This window comes from Pundamilia nyererei, unplaced genomic scaffold (genome assembly GCF_000239375.1).
Source record: "Pundamilia nyererei isolate P.nyererei 1_Seehausen unplaced genomic scaffold, PunNye1.0 scaffold00228, whole genome shotgun sequence".
NCBI classification, from domain to species: Eukaryota; Metazoa; Chordata; class Actinopteri; order Cichliformes; family Cichlidae; genus Pundamilia; species Pundamilia nyererei.
Genome location: NW_005187629.1, coordinates 454,903 through 474,600, shown reverse-complemented (window position 1 = coordinate 474,600; position 19,698 = coordinate 454,903). Strand labels below are relative to the sequence as shown.

General features: G+C 44.2%; 2 protein-coding genes across 4 annotated transcripts in view; one reads left to right on the top strand and one right to left on the bottom strand.

Moving 5' to 3' along the window:
* nrbf2b (nuclear receptor binding factor 2b) overlaps positions 1 to 4,628 on the top strand; it is a 6,781-nt gene extending 2,153 nt beyond the window's left edge. For both annotated transcript variants that reach the window (XM_005748734.1, XM_005748733.2), the window contains exons 3-4: positions 56 to 96; positions 1,439 to 4,628. In XM_005748734.1, the coding sequence (XP_005748791.1) occupies positions 56 to 96; positions 1,439 to 2,140 (743 nt within the window). In that variant the 3' untranslated portion in view covers positions 2,141 to 4,628. The remainder of the gene's footprint in view (positions 1 to 55; positions 97 to 1,438) is intronic.
* A 4,682-nt stretch (positions 4,629 to 9,310) lies between these two features.
* Positions 9,311 to 19,698, bottom strand: part of reep3b (receptor accessory protein 3b) — a 33,656-nt gene continuing 23,268 nt past the window's right edge. For both annotated transcript variants that reach the window (XM_005748731.1, XM_005748732.1), the window contains exons 6-8: positions 17,170 to 17,332; positions 11,185 to 11,318; positions 9,311 to 11,058 (exon numbers count right to left, since the gene is read on the bottom strand). In XM_005748731.1, the coding sequence (XP_005748788.1) occupies positions 10,987 to 11,058; positions 11,185 to 11,318; positions 17,170 to 17,332 (369 nt within the window). In that variant the 3' untranslated portion in view covers positions 9,311 to 10,986. The remainder of the gene's footprint in view (positions 11,059 to 11,184; positions 11,319 to 17,169; positions 17,333 to 19,698) is intronic.

The window sequence follows — 19,698 nt, the reverse complement described above, 5'->3', positions numbered from 1 at the left end:
CACACACACACACACACACACACACACACACACACACACACTGTCTCACTACCAGATTTTCTGACTGAGGCAATGAAGGCACCCGTGTGTGAGCAGGTGAGACACTCAGTTTTATCTTTTTATCTGTCTGTGTTTGATCAGTGATGGAGTGAAACATAATCTGTAAACATGCTGATTCAGATTCACACACAGTTCTAACACCACCTGTAGCATGCTGTAGATCATCTAGACCAGCGGTCCCCAACCTCTGGGCCGCGGACCGGTCCGTGAGTCGTTTGGTACCGGGCAGCGAGAGTTGAGGCTCGGGTGTGAAATTTATGGTTTTCAGGGTTTTTATCGTTAACTCCGTTTCCTGGGTCTTTTCCCGTGTTGTAGTTGTGTCTTATTTTGAAAGAAATATTTACATGTTACCATAGTGACCAGAGAGCATTAAGGGGCAGAGAGGAGGACGCTGCTAAAAAAGTTACACAATTACACAGTGAATTCATGTTTATTATTATATTTACCAAATACCAGTTTTTGTCTCGGTCGTGTCGTTTTATTTTGCTCTATTTATCTGCGACACCTTAAAGGCCGATGAGTGAAAATATTGTCTGACATTAAACCGGTCTGTGGCCCAAAAAAGGTTGGGGACCACTGACGTAGACCCCAGAGGAAAACTGAAGCCATGACAACTCAAGTTTGTTTTTGTTTTTAAAGCAGCAGCTGAAGTTAAGGGTCACTTCCTCTAAAATGTCCATCTTATCATCAAAGAAAAATTTAAGGGGAAAATAAACTTAATGTAATGTTGAACATGTAACATCAGGAAGACAGCGAGACAGTGGGTGAGGTGTAAAAGCAGGAATGACAGACGGAGTTTCAGGCAGGAGTACATCGGTAGCTCTGATGGTCAGTGGTCATGTTGACAGTTGAAGAAGAGCAATGAAAATCAGTGGACGTGAGACAGAATGCATGTGTGAATGAGACGGGTGTAACCGCAGACCCTGTACATTACACTGCTGTGATGTATGGTTTGGAGACAGCAGCACAAACAAAAAGAGTTGAAGATGCTAAGACTTCTCGTTAGGCCTGACCAGGACGGACAGGATTAGACATGAGGGTGTCAGAGGGGCAGAGCAGGACCACAGAGCAGATTCAGGGGTGTAGTGACAGAGGTGACCTGCACATGTCTGCTGTAAATAAAAACTACATTGACATGTGGTCTCCGTGGCCTCTTCTTGGTTGGATATGCTGAGGATTTTTTTTATTAGCACTACTACTGTTAATCAGTCTCTGTGCAAATCTCAATAAGTAGTAATCTGTAGTAGTCTTAAAAACAGACAAATCTTAAACGTAGGAAAGTCAGAAGTCACCCACCCACCTGATCGTCAGAGTTTCAGAGCTGATTGTTTGTGTATGTCTTGTATCACGACAGTGATTGTTTGTTCCTTGGCTGTAGGCTCGTTTGTCCATGGAGCTGCAGAGGGACAGTCACATTAAACAGCAACGGTTAATCCAAGAGCGCTGGAAGAGAGAAGCTCGGCGAGAGGCGGTTAAGACACGACTTGGTCTAGTGCAGGCTACCGGGCCAGGGTTCTTTTCAAAATCTCCGTCCACGGGCAGCAGCCGGCCCTATGCCTCTCCAGGCGCCTCAGCTGCAGAGCTTGGAAGCGTCGGGCAGAGGGAGTATGACACCTTACTATACCAGCTTCAGACTCGGCAGACTGGAGGAACACAGATTTTAACTCCAGTGTGTTCGGGATCTAAGACCACCAAAGATGACAAAACGCGCCTGGAAGAACAACAGACGACCATCGAGAACTTGCGACTCCTGGTTGACGGCCTGACGAACGAAAACCAGCAGCTGAGAGCCGAGAACGAGCGGCTACGACTGGAAAACATGAGGCTGCACTCGGAGGCAGCCGACTTTGTGGAGCGCTCCGAGCTCTGGGTGCTCCCACAAGCAGGTGGTCCTATGGGAACCGGAGTTGGACAGGGAGGGGAGAGTAAAAGGAAGGGAAAGGAGATCGCAATCCCTCAGCTGCCACCGTTGGAAATGCCAGCTCAGGAAGACCTGTGTCTGGATGACCTGCCTCCTCTGGAGCTGCCAGAGGACATCCAGAATGAACTGCAGGAGCTACTAGACAGGGATAAGCTGTAATAGAACACATCTCACACACACACATACACACACACATACATGTGGTTCAACCAGTACGACTTTGAGTTCAGATGCCAAAACGTTATACAGTGAAAGCTACCGGCTCGACCCACGAGGCCTCTGCTCAGGTGGAATCAGACGACAAACGGGAACATCAGAGAGGGAGGAAGTGATAACGCTACTATCACTGGTGCAAGGCAGTCCGAGCCACAGATAAAGGAAACGTTCACTAATCTGTGAGAAGAGCAGCGAGGCTGTGTGTCAGCATGACTTACACTGAGAGCAGGACAGGAATACGGGCAAGGTTTTCCCAAAACTTTCACTTATGTCTCAGACTTCTACTGTGTTATCACATGACCCAGATCTCATACAGCATTCAACGACAGCTTAGTTCTGTCAGCAGCAGATCAGCTGATGTTTCCCACAGATTTAGACTTTATTTAAGGTGTTGTGGAAGCGGGGGTGTGTGCAAGTGTGTGCATTATTATGAAAGGACACACACACACACACACAGCTTTCCTACAAGAGTTATGACATAATTCTGTGTATGTGTGCTTTGTGGCTCCAAACTCAGCTGCTCTCAGAATAACTGGTCCTGCGGATGAACTCCGTCCTGGACGTTTTGTTCCAGGTGTTCGGCACCGCAGGCCTGAGCTGGATTTTAAGTCACATGAGAGGTAAAGACTGAGTGTCGATTGTCTGGATGAACTGCTCCTAAAATTCTTTTGTATCCACACGGATGCATTCAGATCATGTGTAACTTCATTATAAGAAAGCATACTGGTGTTAGGGAAAAGCTTGTAATAGACTCATTGATGTTTTTCTGAGCAGATACTTGAAGGCTAAAAAACAAACAAGCCTTCTGATGTTCTTCTTATTCCCCACCAGAAATGTAGAGACACACGGGTTATCAATGGGTGTCAGTGGGGATCAATAGGAATGAAGGCTGACGCATGCAGTGTCATCAGCGAGCAGATATGTTGATCTATTCTGAAGAGTTGATACATTAAGGTTTCCAACAAACACCATGTGAATAATGACAGTGTTCTTCAAAGGTCAAAGGGCAGAGTCCATCAGATGCTTCACATAGTTCTTCTAAAACAAGTGTAGTTGTGGTTTGTTGTGTCTCAGGATCTTCATGTCTGTACTGTTTGATGTTGACGTCATTCATCGTGTCTTGTTGACTCTGCTAACAAACTGTAGTCTGCATTTTATTTCCTGTTTTGAAACCAAGTAATTATTCATTAATGGAAATGTTTAGTCCTGAGCGTTTGCAGTACCATATCATCTGGTGGTCACGCATACATTAAACTACAGTGTGCTCTAATGGTAACATCAGCTGTGTTTACTGTAGACCACATGTGAATACAGTCAAATACTTGACTTCTTGGACGGGTGCATCTCAGCAGGCCTGGTTTCCAACACACAAAGAGCATGAAGGCAGCAGAGCACTCAGCTCAAACTCATCTTGACTGGGGTGAGCAGACGGTGACGGGCTGACTCTGTGTCAAGCCCCAAAGTTAAGCCTCACCAGTATCCAAATAGCAGAGGCACCCTCCTTATAGCTGTGGCAGGGTAAGACTATTGTTTGAGGCCAGTGAACATGCTTTCTAATGTGGGTAGCTGGGCATTGTAACGTGGGAGTCTAAGGGGAAAGAGTCACTCTTGGCGCGAGCTTCAAGTGGCCGGTGGAGGAACTACAATTTATGTCAGTTACACGTTTTTAGTCCCAAATGTGGCAGTTTGTACATTACCTGCAAAGCCAAAAGAAGCACCTTCGGTAATCTGAAGCTCTCTTAAATGTTTGGCTCACAGTCATCCCAGGATGTGACTTTGTGAATTTCTTTTTGTTTGGACGCCTCAAATAACTGAAGATATTTTGATCCACATCATAAAATCTGAACACTGATAACAGAAGGAGCAGAATGCAGCATAAACTGCAGGCAGGGCACGTTTATATTATCATAGGCCGTCAGTGAACATCCAGCGAGGCTAGTCCAGCTTAATCACAAAGCCATCCCTTTAAAAGATTCTTATTGATGGATCGTTCACGTCCCGACACTCACCGGCTCCTGAAATGAAGCTGTGGTGCAGCTTTAACCGAGCTGAGCAAGCGTTTAGTCCAGCATGTCTACGAGCAAAGCTGATCGTTTATGTCGGCACAACAGAATAAAGAGGACTCGAGGCAACTTGTTTACTGTGTTGCTTGCAGTCTAATGCATGCAGCACGTGCATGCATACTATCACATATTTCGAGGCACTTGTACAAACTCGTGTATTCACTTAAGAGAGTGCATTTCCTTCCTGGATCCACTATGATGAAGATGAAGACGTGGCTACACACAGGACACTTTGCTGCATGTCCCAGCTATGCAAAACTCATTCATTGTAAGCCACGTGTTTGGCTTAGCTGGCCTTTAAATCGATGGTGATGTGAACAGTTGTACAAAATGATGTTCTGTTTTTGAATAAAGCTAACTGACTGTCAGTCTCAGAGTGTCATTTGGACTTCATGTTATTCATGTGTTTTTGAAATGAGCTTTACAGAAGCTGCTTTATCATTCTCACAGGGCATGAATGCAGCAGGACAAACCTGCCAGATGGTCAGCTATCAGAATCACAGCGGCTGAAAAAGCTTCAAGTTGTCTTGTTTTTGGACAAGTTTTTGACTCATTGACTGAAAGCAGCAGCTCTAAAACCGCCTCAGTTCTTCCAAATGCCCAAGCGCTTAACTAAGGCCCACACATCTGTGTCCCAGCTCGCCACTTGTGGCCGGTTGGATCAGAGATTTGTTAAAACACCACTGAAGACATTCTTACTGCTGATGCTTCACTTTAAGGGTTTCACTTGCAAACCACCTAGAGCTGTCGAAGCAACTACAGGGAAATGTCAAGTAGTATTTGAGCAGTTCAGTAAGCACTGGTTCTGAGAATGGGCCACCAATATAGGTAAGTTAGTTGAGCAGGTGGCTCATATGCTGCTGGGCCATTTTCCTGCAAGTCATTAAGCCCATCTATAAAGGCTTAAAGCCAGAAATAAAAATCTTATTTTAAATCTGGCTGATCTCCTTTTCAAGATCAGAAGCACATCTAGAGCTCTGTGTGTAATCTCATTTGGTTCCATTGTTCTTGCAGCTTTGTAACTGATGTCATAAGGAGGCAGTTCTGGAGTGTCGTCCAGGTGCATGCTCGCTGCATGCTCGCTGCATGCTCGCTGCATGCTCGCTGCATGCTCGCTGCATGCTCGCTGCATGCTCGCTGCATGCTCGCTGCATGCTCGCTGCATCCAGGTAAGTAAATCCTAAAAGACTGATTGTGTTCATCTGGACGTTTTCAATGACAGAAATGTTTCGTCACTCATCCAAGTGACTTCTCTGGCTTTTCAACCCCAAAACACGCTGCACCAAAAGCTGGCCCACCCCAAGGATCGGGTCCCCGACACAAACAGAGTAACATAGTGTACGCTGTTAAGTGCAGGATTTATACATCGGGGAAACCAAACAACCTCTGGCTAAGAGGACGGCACAACACAGCAGAGCCACCTCGTCAGGCCAGGACTCTGCAGTCTATTTACACCTACAGGCCAGTGGACACTCTTTCAAGGATGAGGATGTAACATCCTGGACAGGGAGGGACGCTGGTTTGAGGGCGGAGTCAAGGAGGGAAAGACCATCTCTGAATGGAGGAGGGGGCCTGAGGGTACATCTGTCACCATCTTACATGCTGTGATTGCAGCCATTCCCCAACTCTCTGCGAATGGGACTCATGGCCATTGATCAGTGGTTGTTGATCAATGGTCATCAATTTGCATGATTAAGATTAAGGACCTGACCTCCCAGCCCATCGTTCCTTCAGTGGGCTGGTTTCAGTCATTATGCAAATGCACTGTTTATAAGATTGGAACCTGCAGTCAGCTGAGACTGAAGACGTCACCTGATGATGAAAGTTTCTCCCTCTGAAAACGTCCAGATGAACAGAATCAGCCTTTGGGATCAGACTCTTGGCTTTACTGCTGTCAGTGACGGGCAGTGTTCTTATATTGACAGAACCACATTCATGTGCTGTTGTCAGATTCATCTTAGCCCTATACAAACTCTGTACTGTGTGATTTGCACACACTTCTAATTGCTGTTGGTGTGAACTGTGAGCAGAGCAGCTCTGGCAAAACGGGTTTTTCTGGCAAAGGGAGAAGTCCAAAAGCTGCTCTGTGGGCGGCTTCAATCATCAGCTTCTACGTAGTTTATTACAGTTTTTCTCAGTTGCTTTGGTGCATTTCTCACAACAGAATTAAACTAACACAATAGTCAGTTCAACCTCCACAACATGTAGTCGTTTTGGCACAACCTTGTGGCAGTTTCCATATTCATTTCAAGGCAAATGCCTTTGGACATGAAGCAGTTGAGTAAGTACAAATATCTAAAGAATGGTCACTTTTGACTTGCTGTTCATCACCATCTCCTTGCTTTGATCATGAATGTCACAATTATTTATACTTGTGCCGGCTGAATAGTCATTGTCCTTACAACTAATAGTCTTCATTTCATTGCTTGTGTCAGTGCACTCAAAATTGTTGAACATCTTGTCAAACAATTTGTACACCCATTTTGAAAACCCTATTTTTAAGGAGTTTCCATGAAAATCTCCATAAATTACTTTTCTCAGGTGAACCTTATCTCACACTAGTGAAAATTGGTGTGTGTTACTCTTACTTGCAACCAATGAAAAGCCTCTTCTACCCAGTCACAGGTGAATCGCGTTACAGGATCCCCTACTCTACAAGTATATATATAATGTAAACCAACAGACAGGATTGGCATGAGGTGCATACTGAATCTACAAAACTGCAGAACATGGAACGTCAGCCTTGTGGAAGAGGGGTGAGGATCGGTGGAGGACGAGGACAAAACCGGGCAAGAAGAGGCCAACCACATAGACACGTCCCTGACGAAATCAGGGCAACACTTGTGGGTCACGTGATAAACCATGGCCTCACAATGGCCGAGGCTGGTCGAAGGGTGCAGCCAAATGTTGGGAGAACTACTGTAAGTTCCATTATTCAGACGTTTCGTCGGGAAAACAGGCGAGCATGCTGTAATGTAGTTATTCAGCACAAACTAATTTGCTCTGCACTTTCATAGTCATACAGGAGACTATATAGACGTACTGTAACTGAAGCGCAGACTTGGTGTGGCATAGTGTGCTGTGGTACAATACAGTAATGCTGTAAAGAAAGGAGTTTTGAATGATAGTCCTGTAACAATTACTGTAAGCATGTTTGTGCTTAAAGGACTGCCAGACAACCTAGAAGAGGTGGACGAGGTCCACTTTTGACTCCGCAGCAAGAGGAAAGAATTTGTGCAATGGTGGCTGCAAACAATGCTTTGAGACTGAGAGAAATGCAAAGAGCTGTCGTAGAAGATGACACCATCTTCGGAAATATTCAGTCAATATCGATTTCCACCATAGACAGAGTCCTCAGACGGAATGAAATGTCCATGAAGCAGTTGTGCAAAGTACCATTTGAACGGAACAGTGAAGGAGCTCCGTCACCAGTATGTACAGGTAAAACATGTTTGCATATGTACCTCTGTTTACTGTAACAGTTTTGGCCATGTACTGCACTTACATTTATGCATGTTACTGTAATCCTATTCACAGTTCAAACTGTACAATCTGTTGTGCCAAATGCACCATTACAGACTTTTTTAGTCTCATCCTTTGGATAGCGTATCCTGGAACTGGAGGCCAGGGAACCCCTGCACACGTTTGTATATCTTGACGAAGCGGGATTCAATCTCGCAAAAGGCAGACGGCGTGGACGAAAGAGCCACCATTGATGTCCCAGGCCAACGAGGAGGGAATATTACAATGTGTGCAGCAATCTCAGAAAATGGCGTTCACACCCATATTCCTCGTGTTGGTGCATACAATACACAACACCTGTTGGCTTTTCTGGACGCTCTTTATGGGGCCCTAATCCCACAAAATGAAAGGGATGATCCTGGTGGCAATTGGACAATGTATGTAGTGGTTTGGGATAATGTTAGCTTCCATCACTCTGCAGTAGTCGGGCAGTGGTTTGCAGGACACGACAGGATGCTTATGGAGTTTCCTCCTCCTTACACTCCATTCCTAAATCCAATTGAGGAGTTTTTCTCTTCCTGGAGGTGGAAGGTATATGACAGGCATCCTCATACCCAAATGACCCTGCTAGCAGCTATGGATGCAGCTTGTGATGACATCACAGCAGAGTCCTGCAGACACTCCAGACGATGCTTTCATAGATGCATCGATAGAGCTGACATTCGCTGTGATGTTGATGCAAATATGTGGGCAGACAGACGGGAGCGTCTAGATATCAATGATTGATATGCAGCAGTGTCTGTTTTTCAGGTTTTTGTTTCATGACTACTGCAGTAAGGTTTACTGTCTAAGTGAGTGGGTTTGATTTGCTGTATTTCCCCAGTTGCACAAAGCTGTGAACAGTTTCAATTAAATATTATCAAGAGTGCATATGAAGTCTTGATTTTCCTTTGCAAGTTATGGTTTTCAACATGCCGTGCATGCTGTCCAGACTTGACATGTCATTGGGAAGCACCTACAAAGAACTCCGTCACAATGAGAACATGTTGAAACCATTTGATTTTGTGAGCAAAGGTGCTGGTGTAGTGACTTGTAATTGTGACGCCCTGACACTTTGATATAAGTACTTGCTTTGGATGGATATATTTGTTTTGATGAAGTGACTCGCTTTTGCAAGTTATCCACCATGTTTTGCAGTTTGCACCAATTGTTTTGAGAAGAGCCTTAGTAGTGGTGCAGAGATCAATTCTGTTGTGAGAAATGCAAAGCAACTGAGAAAATGTAATAGTAGCAAATGAAAAATGATCTGACCACACTTTGCTCCTGAAAACGCCCGAGTGGCACCACACACTGAAATATGAATTATGACCATGGGCCAGAGTACTGTTACAGCGCCCAACACCACAGGAGTACAGTTCATACATTTGTATAATTTTGTAATAAAATGAATTGTCTGTTTCACCTGCGCTTCTTCTGTAATATTAACACTGTACAATATTGTTTCATAGTCTCACACAAAGATTTTAACAGGAAACATTAGATCTACTGCAAACTCTCAGAACTGAATAATAATGGACAGACCACAGGATCTGTTGGCCTGACTGCAGTCAGACAAACTTTCTTTTATTACACCTCCACACACCAGGTATCTTCCCCACAAAGGTCACACAGCCACAGTGCTTTGTGTGGATACAAAGCTTTGATATCATTAGTCAGTTACAATGGTTACATGGACCCGCTGATGTGAATACGTTTGGCTTGTTGTTGCATCAAAGCAAATAAAAAAAGGCTGAAAATTGAACCAGGACACGATGACACATCGACATCGTTTCTGCCAGAGAAACGCAGAAATCACAACGTCGCTCAACCAGCAGTGTGCGAGGAAACGAATGCTACGAGCAGCTGTTATCAGCATCCATCAGCCACCTCGTGCTCTGCATCCTCTCACAGCTAGTTACATTAAAATTGAGATGACAAGCAAGGACAGCATAAAGATAAAAAAGTATAAGAGGAGGTATATGTGCAAAACATGTGGTTGCATACAAAACACCTTTTGATCACCTCACAAAAAAAACACCATTCAGAAAGCAAAACTTGAGTAATAGCACAAAACACGACTTGAAATTTACAACCAGGGAGAGATCGGGACACAGTACAAAGTGCACCAATAAAAAATAGAAAATAATCATCAAGAGTGGGAGCTGCAGGCCTGCACAAGTGCTGACACTCTCTCTTATTCACGTCGTTTCCCCCCGACAGAAGAGTCTGAATATCAGCTCTGTCAGGCCTGCTCTCCTCAAATGTTCATGCTTTCACATTGCTCTCCACTGGTACTGTAAGTGGGTACCAATTAGGCCACAAGTCCAGACTCCAACAATAGTGGTACGAGCAGGTAAAACAGCTAAAAGGCAGCAAAAGCAGAACTAATGCCAAACTTTTCGAATAGAGTTTGAAGCTGAACTGCTAAATAAATCATAAAAACATATATAATAAAAACAACTTTGGTTATTCTAAATGCAAGTTCAACATTTTATATTCCACCACGAGAACAGTGATTTTTCACTCTGAGCTGAAAGTTGGAATGAAGTTGTGTTGTGTAGCTGAATGTGCAGCTCGCTCATGTTTGCTAATAAGACAGACGTGTTATTAGACATTCGCCCTTCTTCTGCTGCTCTGGATAAAGCTTTAATTAAGATTTTTAACAAGCTATTTTAAAAGCAATGTAAATGTCTATGTAGAGTATGAGTGTTAGCCATTAGTGTCACGTGACTCCAGCCAAGCACACAATAGTTGAAGGTTCACTCAAACTTTGAGATTTTGGTCTTTTGCACAAGAAAAATCATTGATGCAAAACATTGACAATAGTGGAGAACCAAAGCTTGTGCCTGTTGAGGGGTTACTGTGATGCAACAGCATGAAAACTAGTGAAGCATGACTTTATGAACTCCTCACAGAGGACGCCTTAGGTGGCATGTGTCCTGTAAAATTACAAACAAATCAACAGCTCATCTAAAATCTAGACACACATAGAAACATGTCTACAATGCTAACGAAGAAAGAAACAAATCCCACAACAAAGTCAGCCCGTGTTCGCTGAGAGCGAGCGCTCTTTGAGCCACTGCGTGTAATAAATATGTCAGCAGAAAGGTGATCGTCAAAGAGCTCAGCAGAGTGAAAAGTCAGAGCTAAAAACAAGCTGACAGTACCATCCACCAACCAGCAGCCTGCTCAGCTGTGTGTATGTATGTGACAGCAGTAATGTCTTCAGACTCCGTAGTTAACGGCGCTCAGCGCTGGTCTCTTCTTGCCTTTAATCTTCAGTGATCCGTAACGAGCCTGGTGACAACGTTTAAGAAAAACACTCATCAGTGTGCATGCAGTCCAGAGATTCAGCACTACTGACTGTGGCAGAAGGATGTATCGACACACTAATGTGCGTACTCAGTGGAACAGAACACTCACGTCTTTGCGAACTCTGGATCGAGACAGTTTGACGCTCTGCGATCGCCTCAGTCCTTTCTGACTCACAGCCTCGTCTTCAGAGAAGGTTGGCTCGGCCTCTTCGTCCGTCCTTTCCTCCTGATCATAATAGTACTCTGGAGAACAGAAACACATACAGACGCGTCAGGAATCACCAAGACACACAATGTTTGCATCCATCTGTTCTCCTCCACTTAAGAGGTTCACCCTGCACAGGTGCCCAGGGCTAACACACAGAGATTAAGACGCTCACAGACAGCTGTGACAGACTCAGAGTTGCATGTTTGGGACTCTGGGCGGAGCTGGAGTGCCCGGATTTGAACCCAGGACCTTCCTGCTGTGAGGCGTCCGTGCTGACCAACACGTCTGAGTTTCAACAATGATCACCAAATTCAACGTAAGACTTTTTATACTGTTCTTACTATTAAAAGGGCCCACAGTCAATAAGCACACTCAAACTGAAATATTCAGTACAGTGATATGAACAGGAAACAGAAGCACAAATCAAATACACAACGATACTAAAACAACAACGAGACACAAAACCATCAAACTGGTGAGGTCCTGTGAGGACCAACAACAGGAAAACTAACACTGAAGAGTGTGAGCGATGACTGTGAGGCGCATGTGTCCCAGCAGAGGGCAGCACACACCAGAAGTGCCGCCTCTCTCTGGCTCCACTGTCATAAACACACAACAGCACAAGCTCATTATTAATAAGATCTGCAGCTTCACTGCACTGAGCTTATCATCACGAGCTCGTGGACATCACATCATGGACAGGACTGCCTCACACTATCGCACTCTTGTATCCAGGGATCAATATCGATACATTGGAATATTGCGATGTCTCGTGTTACGATACTGAATCGATATTCAAAAGCAGTGTTATCGATTTTTTTATTGAGGATTTACTTGCATTTACTGTGCATTTCTTTTATGTGTAGCAATTCAAACTCTGGCCGCTAGTGTTTACCGCTTTCACTATGATGGGAAAACAAGGTCTCGCGATAACACTGGACGTGCCGTGGAAGCGTCTATTTTACCAAACCTAAGAAGTGGACCAGCGGACGTGTGGCAAACTGTGCTAGCTCACTGATGACAGAAGAGGAGAGGACACAGATGTGTGGACTTCTTTTGGATTTAGGACAAAACAAGGCAGTAAAACTTTGACAAGAGCTACGAAGTCCGTAAAATCTGCAGCGCCACAGTCAAATACTCAGGTAACACAAATTTACGAGTACCATAGCAACGTAGCATCAAATGCCAACCTTAAGCAACTGACTCGTGCAACAAAACCAGCGCAGTCGGTACTTGTTTCTATTTGCGCTGTCTGAGCGCAGTAGAGAATAAAGGATTTGGTGATATGATTACAACGCTGGAGCCCCGTTACACCGTTTCTCCGGACAACATATCGCAGACATCGCTCTCCAAAGTTGTACCAAGAAGTCACAGCGACAGTCCTGGACTCCCAGCTCAGCAGACAGCTGCTTGGACTTCGAGATCACAGCTCATCACATACTGATCCGTGGAACCTTCAGTCACAGACGAACAAACTCCTTTTCAGGTTGCACAAAAAGTGTTCCACTGGTGGACATGGCAGGGCTTCTTTTATTAGCACTTTATATTGTTTACTTGGATGAATTCTTCAAGCAATTTCATTTTTCATGTATATTTGTTTATGTTAAGGTCACTTAAAAGTGCTTCTTTTTGATGCTGCAGAGAGCAGTTTTTGGATTAGTATTTTAAAATGATAGTACTCACTAAGTAAGACCTCAGTGTTGCATTGTTTACTTCTATCAGTAAAGTGGTGTTTGTTTATCTTCTGATAAGACATTTCTCCATTCATTTTGAACTTGGAGTGAAACGTATCCCTCTGTTTTAGTCAACAGCTCATTTAACACTTTGGACTGTTTACTGTGAGTTCTCATACAATCAACACAAACACAAACATCGTCTGGCTTTTAGTATCCCAATATATTGTATCGTGACACATATTGTATCGCCAGATTCTCGCCAATACACACTCCTACTTGTATCAACTGTATGCACTATACTTGAATATTAGTATGACGACAAAGTTGATTTGGACTGAGAGAAGCGCACGATGAATCACAATCAGTTACTAGCAGAAAGAAGAAACCACATCATGTGTTGTGACAGAGAACGACACTCACGACTGCACAGCACGGCTCCGGCGCTCGCACAGAAACATCCTGCAGAGCCTTCAGTTTTCAGGAACCAGCTTCCAGTTTGGATTCGGGAGACAGACACCATCTCTACTTTTAAAGCTTCAAACTTTTTGCTAAAGCATATAGTTAGGGCTGCACCAGGTGACCCTGAATCCTCCCTTAGTTATGCTGCAATAGGTGTAGGCTGCTGGGGGATTCCCATGATGCACCCAGTGTCAATCAAACACCCTAACCCTGTGGTCAGTGCAGATCCAGAACAGTGCACCATGCCTCAGCAGTGCTCTGATCTGTAGACTGTCCAGTGGAACATGTTCCCTGCTCTTCAATTAACTGACAGCAATATTCATAGCAATGATGTCATCCTCAATTCTTCTTGTCGACCTCGTTGTTATTTCTATTGTGTTTTTGTGGCAAAGAACCACAGACAGTACAAACCAAGGCTGTGACTTCTGTAACCTGCATTCTTCCATAAAGACGATGGTTACACAAAGACTTCCAGTCATGAAGACGTCAGTGAGAAAAACCTGGCTTCTTATGGTCTCAGTCACTATTTTGGGTCATACACAGTTTGTGTACAGTTTCACAGTCACAAACCATCCCTCCCCGTCCATATCTTTGCATCCTTCCAACAATGGAAACCAGTGGGTGATGCCACAGAAGCTCCACCCATCTTTTATACTGTGTAGGCTCTTAACACAGGACTGAAAGCTTTCAAAGTATGGACAGCTACATGCATTTTCCATCTGGGTGGGTCAATGTGAAGAAGGTGAAAACAGGTTATTATTCATCGTTAAAGCAAAATTAAGTGTTACATAGCTGGTTTAAACAAACTACCACAAATCTTGTGTTTTGTTGACTTGGACAGTGCAGGACCAGCTCTGGTAGTGTTCTCGTTTGTCACCCGATGTCGGGTAAACTGTTCCTATAGTTTACATGAGCCGCCACTGACAGCCGGGTCGCTGTGGAGAAGCAGGGATTGGTGCGAGCCTATAACGCAGGGTTAGGGGAGGTGTGTTCACGTGCTGGTACCGTACTCGACGCTCTCGTGGCAGCTTTAAGTAAGGGCTGATTAGTACGTCTCACACAGCAACTGTCTGGTATTTTGCTTAAGGTAAACTCAAAGATATTCAAAGGATGGCTGGAAGGCAAAGGGCCGCAGTACCGCAGCTCTCGAATCACGTGAAAACTATGGCTCAAGGTATTCAAGCTCATTCACCTCTACATCCCCGACTCCGTGCGTCTCATCCACACGTGGTCGTAACAACACAAAGGTTCTATGCAGGATTTATTAAGCATCAGATCTGTTAATAGTAAAATGAATGTGCAGTAGGGCTGTGCCCTTTGACCACAGTCTCATATCCTGATATTAGACATTTATCGTCCCGACAACGATAGAAATCACAAAAACATTTTCAATTCTGGGAATCTCGGGCAGCTGAAGTATTTCCAGCCGGGCGTCGTGTACCCGGAGCTGAATGTTTTGACTGATGCATGAAACTATATATTTTTACACATAACTTATAACGGCCGTCATTTTCTTTGTGAGCATTTATCAGACGGCGTGCTGCGGGGAAAGGCCTGCTCTAACGTTTAGGCTAAGGTCTATGTTGAGCACCTGACGGCTCTTCGTTGCTTCTCATCTGTAAACTCTCTCCACACTGTTTCACGTGAGCCTTGCGTGGGTGGTAGAGGTTTGTCGTGTTTGAGTCTGAGGTGGGGACCTCGGTACGCTTTTCTGGTCCGTGTCAGACTTTTCATAACCAAACCATGTCCATGCTACAGAGGTAGCCCCTCGTTTTCACTGGTCCTTCTGTTTGTCATCACTTCAGTTTATTTTGAAAAATCTCAACAGGATCTTCAGCTTTATTGTGAAAGGTTTATGTGGAAAATAAACAAGCGGAGCCAAATGCAGGGTTTACCATTGCTGTGGCTAACGACAACGCGTAAAAACAGTCGCTTATCTGTCCGTAGTGTGGTTATTTTAAATATAAGCGAAAGAGAGAACCTTAAGAAATTAATAGTCACTATAGCGACCATCAAAACCATGAGAAAATAAACCATAAACAGTTTATTTTGCGACACCACAAAACAAACGATAGCGTAATATTAAACGATAGACGTTTTCATATCGTCATCAGATATACACCGTTATATCGAACAGCCCTAATGTGCATCATCAACAGTCATTTTTAAGTCTGTTAAAAGGATGACAGACATGAAGCCTCAGAGGCAGCGAGGAGCACACAAAAGAGAGCCGTTAGGCATAAACGTCTCCGTCTTCATCTCTCTGTAGCTCCTCCTCCTCGTCTGAGCTGAATACATAATACAGTCTCTCTCTCAGTATCCTGATGCTGTGTAGCAGCCTTTCTCCCTTACATCCACCCATCCGTCTCTACATCTCCATTCATCTTTGTCCTCGCCTCCTTCATCTCACCCCCCGTTCTGTCTCTTTCCACACCTCACCTACTTGCTGTGTGTGTGTGTGTGTGTGTGTGTGTGTGTGTGTGTGTGTGAGAGAGCGCGAGCAGGAGAGTGTGTTTGACATTCCACTGGCATCCCACACAGCCTTATCTCATCCCCTGTGTCTGCTGGGAAGTCATCTCACACTCAGTGTTTTCATTGAAATCCAACCAGCCTGCAGTTGTCATCACGCTGAGGACAAACACACACAGAGAAGTGCAAAGGTAACAATGTAGCTGTCGAACAAAGTCCTGCTCATGTGTGCCTTATTGTTCTCTGATGGTTGTCATTATTCTTAATTATTATTAGTCAACATTGTAATAAAATAATGTTCTCTCATTCATCACCAGCGTCAGTCTTCATGGATTACTGCTTTGGCGTTTTTTGCCAAACTCATAATAAAATAAAAACGTAATATCACTGGAAAGAGTTTCACTGATATCTTTCCAGGAGTCATGTTTGGGATTCATCCCTTCATGGCATGTGTGAGGTTTGCATGTGCTTACATGACTGAGTGCTGAGCACATGTGCTCACTGCGCACATCGTTGCTCACACAACGTCTAAACGCTGAGCTCAGGCTCTTCAGGGTCCTGGTTGGTTTTGAACTGTGCACAGCAGGGAGACACTTTTCAGGGGGAACATAAAGGTCCAGTCACCGGCTCACTGCAAAGCTCCAAACCCCAGCAGGCTTCCTCAGATACGAGACGTTTTGTAGTTGTCATGGAGACTGTGGCGAGAACCAGTGACAGACAGAACGACGCCACCTTCATCCACCATGAAGGACTGACCTTTGGCTGGAAATCTCATCTTAGCATTGTTTAGAAAAAGCTACCATATCAAACATGTTATCAATCAGCTGTCAGGGTTCTAGTCAAACCTCTAATCACAGATTTTATTCTTTTAGGTTTCTGTTTACGAACTGTTTTCTCTTTCTGTTTCCATCCATCTTCATCCGCTTTGTCCGGGGCCGGGTCGCGGGGCAGCAGCCTAAGCAAAGAGGCCCAGACCTCCCTCTCCCCAGCCACCTCCTCCAGCTTATCCGGAGGAACACCAAGGCGTTCCCAGGCCAGGCCGAGAGATATAATCTCTCCAGCGTGTCCTGGGTCTGCCCCGGGGCCTCCTCCCGGTGGGACATGCCTGGAACACCTCACCCAGGGGGCATCCTTGTCAGATGCCCGAACCACCTCAGCTGGCTCCTTTCGATGTGGAGCAGCAGCTGCTCTACTCTGTTTCCTTTACCGTGAATTGTTGTGATTGAGAAGTTGTGTTACGTTTATGAGAGAAGCGCACGAGTGTGTGTGAGTGTGTGTGTACCATCTCCATCCGGAGCGTCACTGCTGCGAGACCTCCTGACAGCAGGGTTGGAAGAATGGGAGCTGTACTGGTACAGCTGGTTTCCTCTGTCGTCCTGCTGGTCTATCTGTGTGAGGTCATGCATACTCAGGCTGCGCAGCTTCTCAGTAATGGCCCCCTGACCCTGCAGCACACACAACACTCAGCATTACACCACAAAAACATCTCAGAGATCAGCAGTGCTGATGTGTTACAATCACAGAAAGAGCCTGTAGTTTATCAATAATCTGAATCGTGTGGTGATGCTTTTGTTTCCAGGTGTGGCAGTCATCTTTCACGTGAATGGCTACAGTCATACAGGTGTCCTGTTCCTGATCCCATCAGTTGTTATAACAGACACTGTAGACTTTAATTTGTCTAAATTAAAAGCAGACGTATTTGTGTGCTTGCAACTAGTGTCAGATATCTAGAGTTCATTACTCACCAATCAAATTCTCATAATAACTATTTTGTATAATTGGAAATGTTTCTTTGCTTATCTGTACCTTAGACACACGTCACATCTAAACAGCTACAATTCAAATTATAATTCCACATATTTATGCATCATTGTATCCAGAATGTCATTGTGTAGCTGTGACTGATTAATGTCAACACTGAGCTGTTCAGATTTTACTAGTTCACTGGGAACACTATGATATATTAATACAGGACAGATATTATTGGAACGGCAGAAATCTGACAGTAAAAACAGACACTGCAAACTACAGCACTGTGAGCTGCTGTTGAGCAACTATCAGTATCTTACATGAAGAATCGAATATTTACATTAGAGAAAACTAAACTTCAGTCCGCACTGCTGCACTGTTACTGTACAGGGCTTCATGCAGCTTTAAAGACCTGTGAGACAAACCGACGGCGGAGCACAGAAATGCAAACATGTCGTTTAAATGACTTTGCTGTGACAACATTTTTACATTAAAAAGTTTAAGAAGCATTACATGTTTTTCCACAACACTCATTTCTTGTGCTGCCGATCTGTGTTTGTCCTTCATCATTGCTGTATTTTTGGAAACATGAAATACTGGGAGACATCATGAAAGGAACCTTCTGCATTAAAGGATTAGTTCACTTGTTTTTCAAGCCTCAGGAACAAATAAAGCCTGAAACAGGCTTCGTTTGCCTTCGTGATGCCTCTCATCCACACTGGACTCTCAGAGAGGGTGCAGCGTCATTAACAAGGCCCAAAGCCACAGTCACAGCACCACAGCTTCAACAGCAACAGGCTTCAGCACTCTGAAGCTGCATTTCCACTGTAACTAGACCCACTAGTGTAAATGATACCTAATGGAATTGATTAAATGATACCGTCTGCTTCAGATCTGGGAATTAAAGCTTAAATCAATGAAACATAACGAATAATTGATGATGACAAGAATACGCTAACTGTGAATAACGAGGTACAGAATACATTCAGATCAGGGATGCTACTGAATGATGATGAAGATGTTACCACGGAAACACTTCACAAAGAACATGAACAGCGGGGGGGGGGGTATTGTTGTAATGTACAGCAGTATATTTGGGCTATTACAGGTAAACGCTAATACGAACAAAATGATGAAGTCGGACATTCACAGGGACATTTTCACCCTGTAGCACCAATGTAAGCTCATTTATTATTATTCTTAGAGCTTTGGATATATAATTCTTAATTTCTTTTTGTTTGTTGTTTGTAAACAAAGCCCCGGCATGCTGCTGTAACAATGAAATTAATGTCAAACACATTAAGGGACATACAATGAAAAACAAACAGCGTCGTAAATAATGAGTGACATGTATCTGCAACACCACCAAGTCCATGTCAAAACCAAAACGAAGAATCAAATTAAAACTGATGTTCTCAAGCAGCAGGTCTGGACACAGACGATAATCAAAGGGTGGATGCTGAGCTGTACGAAACAGAACATTCTGTCCATGCTGCTTACACTGACTGGTTTTTACCTCCCAGAGCAGCCTGCTGAACCACCGAAACCCTGAAGACACAAGGATGTTAGTGCAGACAGAAAAGAAACAAACGTCAGAGGGAAGACAGGAGGCAAGTTGGTGCAGATGCAGAAAACATCATCTCAAAAGCAAACGTCCAGCTGAGATCTGCAGTGTTCCCCCAGGATCCAAAACATTCACAACCCTGCATGCTGATGACCAACAAACACACAATATCAACTCATATTTAGTCGAGTTTGTTACACTTGCAATCAGCAAATTCTTAAAAACACAACCACAGAGGAGGACCCTTTAATCTGGACAGTGGTTGGGTTTCTCTGGGGCACTCCGAGTTAACAATAATACAGTGAAGCAATTATTCTGCTTACATTTCAGGTCAATGATGCTACATTTTCATACTACAGTGTTTTCAACTTAAATGCCTGTTTACTGCGTGTCTGCACCATCCTGATAGCAGTGACAGGAACATCAAAATAGTCCCTGTTTATATTGTTTGCATCTGCTTAAAACTAGCAGACCTGGATGATGGTTAGAAAGTACTCG